Consider the following 16,921-nt stretch of genomic DNA (forward strand, 5'->3'; position numbering starts at 1 on the left):
TGTGACAGTCTGATCACTTCTAGGAATAAGAGTGTAGCAATGTAACCTCAGTGTGACAGTCTGATCACTTCAAGAGTGTAGTAATGTGACCTCAGTGTGACAGTCTGATAACTTCAAGAGTGTAGTAATGTGACCTCAGTGTGACAGTCTGATCACTTCTAGGAGTGTAGCAATGTGACCTCAGTGTGACAATCTGATCACTTCTAGGAGAAAGAGTGTAGCTATTTGACCTCAGTGTGACAGTCTGATCACTTCTAGGAGTGTAGCAATGTGACCTCAGTGTGACAGTTTGATCACTTCTAGGAGTGTAGCAATGTGACCTCAGTGTGACAGTCTGATCACTTCTAGGAATAAGAGTGTAGCAATGTAACCTCAGTGTGACAGTCTGATCACTTCAAGAATGTAGTAATGTGACCTCAGTGTGACAGTCTGATCACTTCTAAGAGTGTAGCAATGTGACCTCAGTGTGACAGTCTGATCACTTCTAGGAGTGTAGCAATGTGACCTCAGTGTGACAATCTGATCACTTCTAGGAGAAAGAGTGTAGCTATTTGACCTCAGTGTGACAGTCTGATCACTTCTAGGAGTGTAGCAATGTGACCTCAGTGTGACAGTTTGATCACTTCTAGGAGTGTAGCAATGTGACCTCAGTGTGACAGTCTGATCACTTCTAGGAGTAAGAGTGTAGCAATGTGACCTCAGTGTGACAGTCTGGTCGCCAGGGTGAACTTTGACCTGCTGACCTGCAGCCTTGCGGCGGACAGCAGCCCCCAGGTGATGGAGGATGTGGACAGGCTGAGGAGGCTGACAGAGTCCCTGAGGGAGGCTGACCGGGAGGAGGTCAGTCACTGCTTCCCCACAAACCGGGTAACTGACCCAAATTGTGAAAACTGGTATTAAAAATGGGACATAAGTTACTGCTTCCTCACTCACGCTTCAGTAAATCTGTTTGTTAAACTGACCCAAATTGTGAAATTTACTTTATTTAGTATTTAAAATGGGACGTAAGTTACTGCTTGCAGCTTCCCTATTCATACTTCAATAAAACTGTTTTACTGACCCACCCCCACTCTCCCAGCCAAGAGGACTTTAGAATAGTGAGCATTTGGATGGTCCCTAAAGGCCAACTAGCCCTTGAGTCTGCAGCACTAACAGCCAGTGCAATCTTCCTACCTACTTTGAGAGTCATAGTCATTCACAAAAAAAAAAAAAAAAAAAAAAAAAGAGACTAGGCTGTAAATGAATTCCCATTGCAGTGAAGAAACCATTGGTATAGAAGTGTTTGACTGACCATCATTATGACTGTTAGCAGTAAAGGGAGTGGGGGGATGATAAGACAAATGATGAATGTTAGCAGTAAAGGGAGTGGGGGGGATGATAAGACAAATGATGAATGTTAGCAGTAAAGGGAATGGGGGGATGATAAGACAAATGATGAATGTTAGCAGTAAAGGGAGTGGGGGGATGATAAGACAAATGATGAATGTTAGCAGTAAAGGGAGTGGGAGATGATAAGACAAATGATGAATGTTAGCAGTAAAGGGAGTGGGGGGGATGATAAGACAAATGATGAATGTTAGCAGTAAAGGGAGTGGGAGATGATAAGACAAATGATGAATGTTAGCAGTAAAGGGAGTGGGGGGATGATAAGACAAATGATGAATGTTAGCAGTAAAGGGAGTGGGAGATGATAAGACAAATGATGAATGTTAGCAGTAAATGGAGTGGGAGATGATAAGACAAGGGGAGAATGGTGTGGGACAATGTCACTTTGGTGGTTGTGATGATGAGACAGCAAATAAACAGAAATATGAGAGGAAAAGCCTTTCATAACTCAACAGTGATTTCTGGTAAATGTGCTATACACATTACTGTAGGGATGAAATAAGTAAAACAAAACACACAAACAAAAATGGAGAAATACCCCGACTCCTTCACAATTACGGACTACTTGCTGATCAATCCTGGTTCATGCAGTCAGGAAAAGTTTGGGGAAAAGGAAGTATTTTCCAGGTGAATTTTAACAAATCAGCAAAATGAAAAGATGATCAAAACGTAAGGAAGTATTTTCCAGGTGAATTTTAACGAATCGGCAAAACGAAAAGATGATCAAAGCTTTTGAAAGCAAGTACATGGCACTTTTTTAACAACAACAATATAAATAATGGGAGAGAAAACTCAAGACTCAATGAATATTGTTTACAGTCATGATGTTAATTACCTGTGTTTCAAATTAAGATGCTGTGCAGCCGTAGCAGACCTAAGGTTTGTGAAACAGATCAAAATGGTTTGAAAATGTTAAGGAATTTGACAGTGAAAATGTTGTCTGAACCCTGTCAGGGAAAGACTTTTTCCCATTGGATGGACCTCTCATTCTCCACTGTTGGTATTGGTCTCTTCCATGGGGAACAATACTTTTTACTTCGCAGATCCAGTGCCACCACAAAGAAAATCACCCATCAGTTGTTAAAAGCAGTCAGCTGCAACAAGGCAGTAAGACTGGTTTGACTGCAGTTAAGTAGTGTGTATTTTCCTGTTTCAGGAGGACCATGACTTGGCTGCAGAGGAAGAGACGGAAGAAGACAGCAGTCAGATTCATGTAAGATACACTTTGTGTGGTTAGTTTTTCTAACATGATTCTGTTCATAACAACAGTCCTTCACAGGGGTGTTGGTGCTGTTCATGAGCTGCATGCACCTGACATCTTTTCTCTCTTTGTGTGTGTGTGTGTGTGTGTGTGTGTGCTTTTCTTGCCGAGAAGGATGAGTGGGTTCTTTGTTGTTCTTTTGAAACTAACAATTGTAACAACTTTCTTGATAATACAGGAAAATATTGTGCATTTGGTGAAGAATAAAACAGAATGTGGCCAGCAAATGATGCCACTCCAAGGGATTCGGCATCCCCTTTGTTTTACCAGCCAGAAAATGATTGTCATGTGAAGCATCCTGTTCTCAGCCCGTCTGTTCAAATCAGGTGTATAGTTAAATATCAGTATTGATTTATTTCACTTACATCAATTTGATTCTGTTATTGCGGAATATGATTTGTGTAATGTAGATGTTTAGAGCTCACTATTAAATGTGCTGCTTGTTGCAAACATGTGTGCTATATTGTATTGGACCTCCCGAAACCTGGAGGGGGTCAGGCTGGTGTTCTCCTGACCCACTCCCGGGAGGGTCACTACCTTGTCGTGGTCGGGAGGCTTAGTGGCCAGTGATCGAGCGAGCTATGTCGGCGGGGGCATCAGTGCTTCTTGGGGTTTGGTGCTCTGGTCCCAGGTCTTAATTGACAGCCTACATAGCCATCGTAGCTGTTAGGGCTGAATAAGTGGTGGTTTTGTACTGATGCCCCTGATAGGGCTTCCCATGCCGAACAGGTCGTGAGTGAGGCCCAAACTAAACGTGACCCACTGTCCCTTTCGCTATTCTTTGTTCTTCTTTTTACCGCCTCTTTTCTGTCCTCAGCTCCCCATCAAGCCTTCTTTTCCACATTCTTTTTTTCTCTGCAGCCTTCTTTAGGCCCGCCGTGTTTGCCGTGCGGCGCGACCTGTGATGGAGGGGAATGAGATCCTGGGGATTGAGAGAGCACGCTGCTCTCAACACATCCCTTTGGCTCGGACCTCTCCTAAGACAGGCGGCACACATTGGCCCGTGTGTGTCAATCGGCTACCCCTTCGTGGGGTTGGGTCAAGACTGGCAGTTTAGTGGCTGACGAAGGTAACCCCCGTAGTGCTCGGCTCTCTGTCCCCGGGAGCTGGGCATGATCGGGGGGGAGCACATTGGAGCTGGGCTGCTGGTTGTATATCCCTCCCGAAACCTGGAAGGGGTCAAGCTGGTGTTCCCTTGACCCTGGCCCCTAAGTTGGACCCCATGGTGGGTGGGTAAGGGAGGGATGAATTCACATTTTTCTTTCAACATGAATCCTAAACAAATACACCCCCCCAAACTCGGAAAAAGACGACGACAGGGAACGGACGACTCAGACTCTGAGTCGGAGGTCGTCGAGACCTCTGGTTTTTGGCCATCGTGGCTAGTGATGGAGGGCGCTGATGACGACAAGCCCTTGTCGGCTCTCAGCCCCTTCGCTGTCCAGAAGGGCTTTCAGTGTCTGGCAGGATCGCTCAGATCCATCAAGAGGCTTAGGAGCGGAGTGTTTTTAGTACAGACAGAATCCAAAAGACAGACACAGCTCCTTCTCAAGGCGACCACTTTCGTGGATAGGGCAGTGAAGATTTCCCCTCACAAAGGTCTCAACTGCTCAAAGGGAGTCATCAGATGCCCGGAGTTGAAAGGTGTGTCTGAGGCCGAGATCAAGAGTGAACTGTCCTCTCAGGGAGTGACCGATGTGTACAGGGTGACGGTGAGGAAGGGGTCGGACAGAGTCCCGACCAACACTTTCTTCCTCACCTTCTGCTGCCCGGATGTCCCCAAGGACATTCGGGTCGGATACCTGCTAGTTAATGTCAGCCTGTACGTACCGTCCCCTCTGAGATGCTTTAAGTGTCAGAAATTCGGACACGTGAGAGACAGATGTAAGGAGGAAGAGGCGTGTGGCACCTGTTCGAAGGCGGCGCACCAGGGCGATTGCGTCAGTGCAGCCCTGTGTGCGAACTGCGGAGGTGGCCACCCGTCCTCATCGAAGGACTGCCCCGCCTGGAAGAAAGAAAAACAAATTCAGAAAGTCAAGACAGAACAGAAAATTTCCTTCTTTGAGGCAAGGAAACAGGTGGAGGCCGCGTCGCCTAGGACGTCGTATGCCTCTGTCGTCAGATCCGGGACGGTGGACGTCGCAGTCCAGACGACGTCCACAGGAACGCAGACGGACGACTTAACCGCCTCATCGGAACCGTTGGCCTTGGGTGGAGGCGCTGTGTCCACCCCTTCCCATCCTGCGCGGCAGTCCTCAGGGGCTGCTGGGCGGGAGAGAAAAGCCTCGGGCGGAGGCACGTTGTCCGCCTCCCGCCCCACCCCACCCCCCGGCCCCCCTCGCCCCGCCTCTCGTCTGCCTGGCCCTCGGGCTGGCGGAAGTGGCCGGAAGCCCCCCGCACCTCCAAAACTCAAGGAGGGGAGGGCTGCGGCCACGGCGGGATCGGGAGGGGCCGAGGTGGTGGATATTCCGACCCGGTCGGAACCCGAAAAATTTATGTCAAAGAACAAATATTCCATCCTGGCGGACCTTGAGCCACCGCAAGTGGAGGAGCAGGGGGTAGCGATGGAATAGGCTGCTGCTTTATTTTTTTTTTAAAAAAAACCTTTTTAATGGCAGTGATCCACTGGAATATCCGGGGATTCTATGCCAACTTCCAGGAACTCCAGCTGCTTTGTCGTGCTTTGAAACCTTCAGTGCTGGCACTGCAGGAGACTCTGCAAAGAGATGGCAAGGTTTTATCTCTCTCTGGTTTTAACTCCGTTTTTAAACCCGCTCAACCGAAGCAAGAGGGGTTGACGGGAGGTGTCGCTCTTTTTATTCGAAAGTCCCTTTTATACAGTACAGTTCTTTTAAGCACCCCTTTACAGGCGGTGGCAGTCAGAGTCACGCTCGAGAAAACCATCACTGTCTGCTCTCTCTACCTTCCCCCTTCCGTCCGTGTTCTGAGGCAGGACCTCATGAACCTGGTCGACCAGCTCCCACGTCCGTTTTTACTGTTGGGCGACTTCAACGGACACTCCCCGCTCTGGGGAAGTGAGATGACATCAGCCCGAGGTCTTCTCTTAGAAAACCTTCTCTCTGACATGGACTTGTGCTGTCTTAACGACAAGTCTCCCACTTACCTGCATCTGTCCTCTGGAAAGCTCTCGTGTTTAGATCTGTCGGTCTGCGATCCATCGTTGGTCCTGGACTACGAGTGGAAAGTGCACGACGATCTGCACGGGAGTGACCACTTTCCTGTCGTCCTCCGCCCCACAGATGGAGAAGGTGACTCTCTGCCTGACCGCCTGTACTACGACAAAGCAGACTGGAGTTTTTTTACCACCAAGATAAGAGCGGAGCTGCAGGAAGAAACAGTATTGAAAAGCAAGGACCCTGCTGACGCTCTGACTCGGATCATTTTAGATTGCGCCAAAGCAGCAGTCCCATCGTCTACCTCCAAGCCTCAGGTCCCTAGAACGCCCTGGTTCAACGCGGAATGTCGGGAGGCCCGCAAGTCTCGGAAGAGAGCGCAGCGACGCGTCTTTCGGAGACCGGAGTCCGATAGCGTTCGAACCCATCAACAGCTGAGGGCGAAAGCCAGGTATGTTTTTAAAAAGAGCCAGAGGAAGTCTTGGAGAGATTTCTGCTCTTCCTTAACCTCCAACACACCCAAGAAGAAAGTGTGGAGGGTTTTAAAAAGAATTAAGGGCAAAAACGCATGCCCGACCTTCCACCATCTTAAACTTTCAGACGCTCTGGTCACAGAGAAGAAAGCAGTTGCCAATTTGCTTGCCTCCACAATAGAACAGAACTCGAGATCTGCTAACAAATCTGCTCGCTTTCTTAAAACCAAAAACCTGTCAGAAAAAACACCATGTAACTTCTTTTCCGACAACACAGAGAATTACAACCTTCCTTTCACAATGAACGAACTTAAATCTGCCCTTCAGACCTGTACGGATTCCTGTCCAGGAATGGACGAAGTCCATTATAAACTCCTAAAGCACCTTCCCCAAACCTGTCTGGACACCCTGCTTAAAGTTTATAACCACATCTGGGTCACAGGTTTCTTTCCACCCTCCTGGCGGAAAGCCCTCATAATCCCACTGCCGAAACCGGGAAAAGACCCCTCGAACCCCTCCAACTACCGCCCAATTGCACTGACCAGCTGCGTCTGCAAACTGATGGAGAAGATGGTCAACGGTAGACTGATGTGGAAACTAGAGACCGACGGCCTTCTGGCGAAGGAACAATGCGGTTTCCGCAAGCATCGCTCTACCGTTGACCATCTGGTTCGTCTGGAAACCACGATAAGAAATGCTTTCGTCAACAAACAACATGTGGTGGCCATATTTTTTTACCTGGAGAAAGCTTACGATACCACGTGGAAATTTGGTATTCTTTCCGACTTGCACAAGCTCGGCTTCCGAGGACACCTGCCTCAGTTTATCCACAATTTTTTACAAGACAGACAATTCCAGGTGAGAGTCGGCACCACCCTGTCCGACATTCACGAGCAGGAGCTGGGTGTCCCGCAGGGGAGCATCCTGTCGCCGGCTCTGTTCAGCATCAAAATTAATGACATCGTTCAATCCGTTCAGAAAGGATCGGACAGCTCGCTGTTCGTGGATGATTTTGCCTTATATGCAACCGGCAGCACGTACGCCAGCATCCAGCGACGGCTTCAGCTCTGCGTCAACAAAATCCAGTGTTGGGCAGAGGAGAATGGCTTCACATTTTCGTCCTCCAAAACTGAATGCATCCACTTTCATAATTTTCGCCAATTCTATCAGGACCCTGAAATCCGTCTGGGAACATCCACCATCCCGGCGGTCAAGGAAGCCAGATTTCTAGGGGTCGTCTTCGATCAGAAGCTGAATTTTCTCAGCCACATTAAACAGCTGAAAATATCTTGCCTAAAAGCCCTGAACATCATCCGAGTTGTGGCACACACGAACTGGGGTGCTGATAAGAGGACTCTCTTGCACCTCTACAGAGCCCTGGTCCGGTCCAAACTGGATTATGGAAGTGTTGTATACGGCTCGGCCAGACCGTCCTACCTGAAACTGTTGGACCCTGTACACCACCAAGGGCTCCGTCTCAGCTTAGGTGCTTTCCGCACCACCCCTGTGCACAGCCTGTACGCAGAGGCGGGGGAACCGCCTCTTTCCAACCGCAGACTGAAGCTGACCCTGAACTATTATTTGAAATTGTTTTCGGAACCTACAAACCCTGCTTACGATGCTGTATTCAACAACCCTTTCGATAAGAAATTTACAGACAACCCAAACTGCATACCTCCTCTCGGACTCCGCATTCAGCCGCACTTGGAAAATGCCGATCTGGATGTCAGTGGCATCTCAGATTTCTCTAAGTTCCCTGACAGCCCCCCGTGGACCTTTACAACACCTGAGGTCCGATTCGATCTGGCCTCGTACCGTAAGGACACCACCAGTTCTCTGGCCTACAGAATCTACTTTTCGGAACTGTGCCACAAATTCCCCACCTTTCAAGGCATCTTCACTGACGGTTCCAAGTCAGAGGACGGAGTCGCCGCATCTGCGTTCTGTCCCGCCTTTCCTGACCGGCCCTCAACGGAACACATCCTGTCTGACAGCTCAGTATACACCGCGGAACTGACCGCACTGGTCCTGGGGTTAAAAATGGTTCTCTCTTCCAAACAGAAGAGATTCATGATCTTTTCCGACTCCTTATCAGCCCTGGAGGCGATCGCCTGCAGGAATATCACTCATCCCAAACTGCTGGAATTTTATGAAACTTTTACTCTCGCAACGAAGAAAGGATACGAGGTTGTGTTGGCCTGGGTTCCCGGACATGTTGGCATTCGTGGTAACGAAAGGGCGGACCTGCTGGCCAGGAACGCTGTAAAGAAAGAATTGTCCAGATCCTTGGTACCCTATACAGACATGAAGCGGAAGGTCAATACTTACGTTAAGGATCTTTGGCAAGAGAAGTGGAACACCCAGATGGACAACAAGCTCTTCCAGATCCGTCCGGACCTGGGGGAGACCCTCCCTTCGGGGGTGAAGAACAGAAAGGAGGAATCTGTGCTGTGCAGACTGCGTACGGGGCACACTTTTTTTACTCATTCTTACTTGTTGAAGGGGGAGGAGGCCCCTCGATGCGTTCCCTGTGACGAGCCTCTCACTGTGAAACACGTGCTCCTTGACTGTTGGGATCTGCATGACGTTAGACGCAGACATTACACGGCGGTTTCTTTGAAGACTTTGTTTCGTGATGTCCCTCCGTGGGCGCTGATGGACTTCTTAAAAGAAGTGAACCTTTTTAACCAGATTTGAAGGTTTTAAACTGTGGAAGTTTTTTTTTAACTTTGGAGTGGAAAGTTTGAAGTGGTGACTCGTTTTAATTGGTTGTTTTTTTTTAGCCTTGTAGCAGTAATTGACGCGGCGATAGCCTTGAGATGGCCTTAGTGGTCGGCGAGGCTCTAAGCACCATAATTTCATTTCATTTCATTTCATATTGTATTGGAAATGTGTTCATGAAAAAAATATCTGTTTAAACCAACTTGTTGATGGTGTTGTTTTATGTCTTCTATGTTGCTTGTTGTTTACATTTGTATATTATTCTGTTTGCATTCTTTTCATTAAAAAGAAAAAAATCTGAGGTTGAACTAACTTGAATATTTACTTGGTTGAGGAAGGTGATGTGAAAGCACTGAAGTATTCAAGTAAGTACAACTTATGATTCTGAGTATGGAAACTTTCTCCTATGTAGTTGATGATGTTCCATGTCTGGTTCACTCTTAGAATGACACCAGGCTGGGCTCCAGTGGGTGGTAGTCAGGCTGTTACACTGGGTTCGAGCCCATTGTCTTCCACCAGACTTTGAGTGGTCTATGTGATCTCCAGCCAAATATTCAAGAAGTGTGATAAGACCTCGCCAAAATCAAAACTTGCATTCATCAGCTGCTTGTTATGTAAGTGTCATCTTCAGCCTATAACAGTCTCACTACAGAATAACTTAAACATTCCCATTTCAATTTACTGTATGGTATTCAATGTTCTGGCTCTGTGTCAGTGCGAACCATAATCTGGAACGGGTTTATTTTTTCATTATTCATTTGAATTGATGGATGTTTCATTAATTTATCTGTAGTCTGTTCTAACAAGCTGGTGATGATAGACTCTAAGATAAATCATAAATAAGATAAATGGAATTCAATATTTCTGTAACAATTCTCCTGCACTTGGGGACAGTTGAATGGACTGACATAGGACCAGGATAGCTGGAGGGTGCCAGTTGGTGGCCTATGTCCTAGCTGGGGACAGTTGAATGGACTGACATAGGACCAGGATAGCTGGATGGTGCCAGCTGGTGGCCTATGTCCTAGCTGGGGACAGTTGAATGGACTGACATAGGACCAGGATAGCTGGAGGGTGCCAGTTGGTGGCCTATGTCCTAGCTGGGGACAGTTGAATGGACTGACATAGGACTAGGATAGCTGGAGGGTGCCAGTTGGTGGCCTATGTCCTAGCTGGGGACAGTTGAATGGACTGACATAGGACCAGGATAGCTGGAGCGTGCTAGTGGGTGGCCTTTGTCCTAGCTGGGGCAACAAGCGTAGATGAGGTGACAGCAATTCTAAAAGAAAAATCATCAGAAGTGACCCCAAAAAATGTGGTGAAGGTGGAAATGGGTGATGTGTGGCCAGGACGACCTGAGCAGTCCAGACAGCCGGGCCAAGTCGACGGAGCACGTGCTGCGTCAGGCCAAGATGTCCAGGGAGCTGCAGGAGCTGAACCAGATCCTGGCCAAGAAACAGGACCTGGCCAACCAGATGAGCCGTTCTGAGGGGGAGATCACTGCCCTGCGCTCCCATTATGAGGTGGGCCCTTGATGCTGCTTGTGTCATTCATGTTGTTTGGTTACAGTAGGTTCTTGTTGTTGGTGTTGTGTTGTTCATGTTGTTGGGTTACAGTAGGTTCTTGTTGTTGGTGTTGTGTTGTTCATGTTGTTTGGTTACAGTAGCTTCTTGTTGTTGGTGTTGTGTTGTTCATGTTGTTTGGTTACAGTAGGTTCTTGTTGTTGGTGTTGTGTTGTTCATGTTGTTTGGTTACAGTAGGTTCTTGTTGTTGGTGTTGTGTTGTTCATGTTGTTTGGTTACAGTAGCTTCTTGTTGTTGGTGTTGTGTTGTTCATGTTGTTTGGTTACAGTAGCTTCTTGTTGTTGGTGTTGTGTTGTTCATGTTGTTTGGTTACAGTAGCTTCTTGTTGTTGGTGTTGTGTTGTTCATGTTGTTTGGTTACAGTAGCTTCTTGTTGTTGGTGTTGTGTTGTTCATGTTGTTTGGTTACAGTAGCTTCTTGTTGTTGGTGTTGTGTTGTTCATGTTGTTTGGTTACAGTAGCTTCTTGTTGTTGGTGTTGTGTTGTTCATGTTGTTTGGTTACAGTAGCTTCTTGTTGTTGGTGTTGTGTTGTTCATGTTGTTTGGTTACAGTAGCTTCTTGTTGTTGGTGTTGTGGGCCCTTGGTGGTGTTTGTGTCCTTGATTGACTCGTGACTCTGTTTTCCATGACTCACTTCTATTGCCCCAATTTTCATCATCTTTATTCTCCTTCTCACCCACTCCGACTCATCAAATAGACGTAACAGAGGACTCATCCCACATGTCTCATTGCATGCATAAACCTAATAAACTGAAAATTTGTTTATTCAATGCGCAATCAGTGTGCAAAGATGGAAAGGCTGATGTCATTGCCGACTTCATCTTGGATGAAGAAGTTGACGTCGCATTCCTCACAGAGACATGTTGCCTCGGTGGTTTATCATCTGGGAATTGACAAATAATGTGTTTGTTCTGTATTGTCCATGTGTTCTGTGTGGCTTATTCAGGATTAAAGAGGCTATGCCAGTCTTGAATAAAAGCTAATTTGTGTTTGCACATTTCTTCTGTCTTTGCTGCTGTGTGCACATGTCAAATGATTGGTGTAAGGACAGGCCCAGCGCTTCCTTTTTGAGGAAGTGTCTGGGTTTGTTCCAATGTACCTTTTATTTACCTGTGTGCTAATTGAATTGGTAGCGTAAGCATCACTGACTTGAAGTTGTGTACCTTGTGTAATGGAGAGAGTTACCACTCTTCACTATTTGTTAATCAAGAATCTGGGTGTCCACCTTGATTCAACCCTTTCCATGCAAAACTTTGTTACCCAAACTGCCAAATCTTGCTAATACCACCTTCGTCACATCAGCCTGATCAGAAAACATCTTTCTACCGAAGCAACTGTCAAACCTGTCCTCTGTTTCATTATGTCTCATATCGACCACTGCAGTTCACTCCTGTCTGGTGTGAATGAATCCTCTATTCACACCCTACAACACATAGTGCCGCACGCCTTGTACTCAAGAAGAAGACTGACCACATCTCCCCTCTTCTGTCACAACTTCACTGGCTTCCTGTATCAAAACACATACACTATAAACTTGACACCATTTGTTATAAGTGCCTCAGCAATGCAGCCCCTGACTACCTGACCAATCTACTCAATGTCTACAAACCCTCATGCACCCTCCACTCTTCCTCTGATCCTCTCACTTTCCAGATTCCACGTACCAAGCTCAGTACCTTTGGCCCACATGCCTTCTCTGTTTCTGGCCCTCTCTCCTGGAACAAGCTTCCACTCTCAGTCCGTCAACTGCCTACTTTCTCTTCTTTTAAGACTGCTCTTAAAACTCATCTCTTTTCTTCTTCCTAATAGTCCTGTCCACGATCCCTGCCACTCCCACTGCAGCCTGTACCTACTCAGTGTGGGAACCTGAGATGTAAATATTTGTACATAACTCTTTTACCAGTTTTCCTCTTTTGACAGTTTTGTATATCCGTACAGCAGGTCTTGAAATGTGTGTGTGTGTGTGTGTGTGTGTACGTGTACGTGCACGTACACGTGCGTTTATATGTGCGTGTGCTTGTGCTTACATGAACAGCCATAGAACATGCATGTAGGTGTGTGTGTGTGTGTGTGTGTATGTACTGTTGTGTGTGTGTGTGAGTGGGTGCATACAGCAATATTTGTACATAATGCTTCTTTTTGAATTAGTTGTGTTTAGAGCTATATGGCCCGCAGTGTGTGTGTGTGTACGTGTGTGTGCAGATCTTTTTTTTTTCTTTTTTTTTGTGCGCTTAGAGTTGATTTCATCGAGATGTTGCACCTTATAAATGCCATAATTATTATTATTGTTAATATTATTATTATGTTTGGTTACAGTAGGTTCATGTTGTTTGGTTACAGTAGGTTCTTGTTGGTGTTGTTTAGTAGTTGATTACAGGTAGGTTGTTCATGTCATTTATTAGTTGGTTACAGGTAGGCTGTTCATGTCATTTAATCATACTGTTTCATTGGTTGATTGCAGGTAGGTTGTTCATGTCATTTATTAGTTGATGACATGTAGGGTGTTCATAAGATAAGATAAGAACAACTTTATTATATGAAGAAAAATGATATCAGGTGCGGCAAAACAAATGTAGACTCAACACAAAAAATTAAACATGGCTTAATTAAAAAGAGTCAATAACATATAAGACATTCACATAAAAAGTATTGTATATATTTACTTAATCAAAATATTGTAATTAATCATTGTTATAAAAATATTGAAATACACCAAGGTTAACACTGCATGTATTGTATTGCACACAAATTAAGATAAGAGTGATTTTATTATCTCATTAAGAGAAATTACATCAGATGCGGAAGCGCGCGCGCATGCACACACACACACACACACACACAATACACACTGATGCACAAAATAATAAAAAGTGCCTTAATTTAGCAGGAACAGCAAACATATAAGTTTTTCATATAAAAAACATTTAACATATTTGCTTAAAAATGTAATTGATAATCATTACATAGTAATTATCAGTATAAGTATATTGAAAGACATGAACATTGCACAGTTCCTGTTGCACATTCGTCCTGCACACTGTCACACATTATTCAGGAAATGATAAAGAAATTTAAACAAAGTGCAACCTATTATGCATGCACTTTCACACGTACTCGCATGCAAGTGTAGGCACACACACACACACACACACACACACACACACACACACACACACACACACACACACACACACATACACACACATATTCATTATTGTGACACATGCATGCATAAATAGTTCTCAGGAATTTAAAAGGTGAATTGAATATGGTATAAAGGTTTTCTGAGTTCTGGATTCTACTTTAAACGTTCCGTAGTGTCATCCTGATGGCAGCAGTTCATAGTACTTTACTAGAATATGTGTCATCAGTTGTTATCTGCCTGGCTTTCTGAACCGCCTTTCATACAGCTCTTGCATACTAGCTTGTCTCACTCCCACAACTTTACTGCACACTCTCAGGACATCATTCAAAACTTGCTTACTCCTCACTCCCAAACTTCCATACCAGCACATAAATGAAACTGTCAGCACAGACTCCATACAAAATTGATAGTAGCTTTGAAGAATCTTGGAGTTGACACCAATATTTCTTAACTTCTGCAAACAAAATATTCTAGAGTGACATTTCTTATGAATACAATCAACATTCTTGTCAAAAGCCAGATTATTATCTAAAATAGTCCCTAAATATTTGTATTCATTGACACTCTCCTCAATTTCACCATCTCTCACAAGAGCAGGTACAGGCAAAGGGTCTTTTCAAAAATCTATTAAGAACCTGTCATTTATTAGTTGATTACAGGTAGTTGTTGGTGGTGTTTATTAGTTGATTACAGGTAGGTTGTTCATGTCATAAACTCATTTATTAGTTGATTACAGATAGGTTGTAGTTTTTGATGGTGTTTATTAGTTGATTGCAGAAGGTTGTTTATGTCATTTATTAGTTGATTAGAGATAGGTTGTTTGTGTCATTTATTAGTTGCTTACAGATAGGTTGTTCATGTCATTTAATGTTTTATTAGTTGATTAAAGGTAGGTTGTTCATGTAATTTATTAGTTGATTACAGGTGGTTGTGTCATTTATTAGTTGATGACAGGTAGGTTCTTGTTGTTGATGTTGTTTAATAGTTGATTACAGGTCGATTCTTCTTGTTGTTGGTGTCGTTTTTTTAGTTGTTTGATTACTGACTGCTCGGTGTTCCCATTATAATAATGTGGATCCTTAGAATCATCTGAAATGTACTACACTGTCCTTCAGTGCTGCCATAAAGGCGGTACAATGTCTGTAGTGCACACTCTTTCACTAAGAGCTCATCGGGTACAACAAATAAAGCAGGTCTCCAGAACTGAAGAAATGCTGTATGAAAATTGATTGCCATATCTACTTTCTAACCATTGTGACAAGTGTAACATGTTTGAATTGAAGAAATGCTTTATGAAAATTGATTGCCATCTCTACTTTCTAACCATTGTGAAAAGTGTAACATGTTTGAATTGAAGAAATGCTGTATGAAAATTGATTGCCATATCTACTTTCTAACCATTGTGACAAGTGTAACATGTTTGAATTGAAGAAATGCTTTATGAAAATTGATTGCCATCTCTACTTTCTAACCATTGTGACAAGTGTAACATGTTTGAATTGAAGAAATGCTTTATGAAAATTGATTGCCATCTCTACTTTCTAACCATTGTGACAAGTGTAACATGTTTAAAACTTTCATTCCAATTGTCTGATTAAATTGTAACAATTTCACATGCACATCATTCAGATAATCTTTAATTGCCCCCATATATTTTCACAGACCCTAACTTGTTTGTGAGCATGTGTGTGGAGTGTGTGTGTGTGTGTGTGTGTGTGTGTGTGTGTGTGTGTGTGTGTGTGTGTGTGTGTGTGTGTGTGTGTGTGTGTATACTTGTGTGCATCGGTGTATATTGTGTATGTTGATGTGCCCGTGTAGAGAAGATATATTTCTGCATTGTGGATGTATGTGTAGAGATGATACATGTCTGCATTGTGGATGTGTGTGTAGTGATACATGTCTGCATTGTGGATGTGTGTGTAGAGATGATACATGTCTGCACTGTGGATGTGTGTGTAGAGATGATACATGTCTGCGTTGTGGATGTGTGTGTAGTGATGCATGTCTGCATTGTGGATGTGTGTGTAGAGATGATACATGTCTGCATTGTGGATGTGTGTGTAGAGATGATACATGTCTGCATTGTGGATGTGTGTGTAGAGATGATACATGTCTGCATTGTGGATGTGTGTGTAGAGATGATACATGTCTGCATTGTGGATGTGTGTGTAGAGATGATACATGTCTGCATTGCGGATGTGTGTGTAGTGATGATACGTGTCTGCATTGTGGATGTATGTGTAGAGATGATACATGTCTGCATTGTGGATGTATGTGTAGAGATGATACATGTCTGCACTGTGGATGTGTGTGTAGAGATGATACATGTCTGCATTGTGGATGTGTGTGTAGAGATGATACATGTCTGCATTGTGGATGTGTGTGTAGTGATGATACATGTCTGCACTGTGGATGTGTGTGTAGTGATGATACATGTCTGCATTGTGGATGTGTGTGTAGAGATGCATGTCTGCATTGTGGATGTGTGTGTAGTGATGATACATGTCTGCATTGTGGATGTGTGTGTAGTGATGATACATGTCTGCATTGTGGATGTGTGTGTAGAGATGCATGTCTGCATTGTGGATGTGTGTGTAGTGATGATACATGTCTGCATTGTGGATGTATGTGTAGAGATGATACATGTCTGCATTGTGGATGTGTGTGTAGTGATGATGCATGTCTGCATTGTGGATGTGTGTGTAGAGATGCATGTCTGCATTGTGGATGTGTGTGTAGTGATGATACATGTCTGCACTTTGGATGTGTGTGTAGAGATGGTACATGTCTGCATTGTGGATGTGTGTGTAGAGATGATACATGTCTGCATTGTGGATGTGTGTGTAGTGATGATACATGTCTGCATTGTGGATGTGTGTGTAGAGATGCATGTCTGCATTGTGGATGTGTGTGCTCAGACGATGATGAAGGAGTGGCAGAGCAAAGTTGCCCAGCTGCAGAAGGAGAAGGAAGAACTGTCTGTGATGCTGACTGACACACACACCACCGACAACACCAGCAAGTAAGTTGTACTTTGTTTGGACTGCTTGTGTTGTACTTGTTTCATGCCAGTGCTGTCAGTTGTACTTTGTTTGGACTGCTTGTGTTGTACTTGTTTCATGCCAGTGCTGTCAGTTGTACTTTGTTTGGACTGCTCTGCTTGTGTTGTACTTGTTTCATGCCAGTGCTGTCACTGCAGCATCAGTCAGTCTGACTGTAA

At 44.6% G+C, this 16,921-nt stretch overlaps 1 protein-coding gene across 13 annotated transcripts in view; it reads left to right on the forward strand.

Annotated features, from left to right (window-relative positions):
* Positions 1-16,921, forward strand: part of LOC143283876 (chromosome-associated kinesin KIF4A-like) — a 178,649-nt gene that overhangs the window by 121,444 nt on the left and 40,284 nt on the right. For 9 of the 13 annotated variants that reach the window (XM_076590258.1, XM_076590263.1, XM_076590262.1 and 6 more), the window contains 4 exons: positions 723-867; positions 2,543-2,599; positions 10,325-10,498; positions 16,620-16,723. In XM_076590258.1, coding sequence (XP_076446373.1) covers positions 723-867; positions 2,543-2,599; positions 10,325-10,498; positions 16,620-16,723 — 480 coding nt within the window. The remainder of the gene's footprint in view (positions 1-722; positions 868-2,542; positions 2,600-10,324; positions 10,499-16,619; positions 16,724-16,921) is intronic. The other 4 variants (XM_076590259.1, XM_076590270.1, XM_076590260.1 and 1 more) reach the window with 3 other exon arrangements.

Source organism: Babylonia areolata, chromosome 7, assembly GCF_041734735.1.
Source record: "Babylonia areolata isolate BAREFJ2019XMU chromosome 7, ASM4173473v1, whole genome shotgun sequence".
NCBI lineage: Eukaryota > Metazoa > Mollusca > Gastropoda > Neogastropoda > Buccinidae > Babylonia > Babylonia areolata.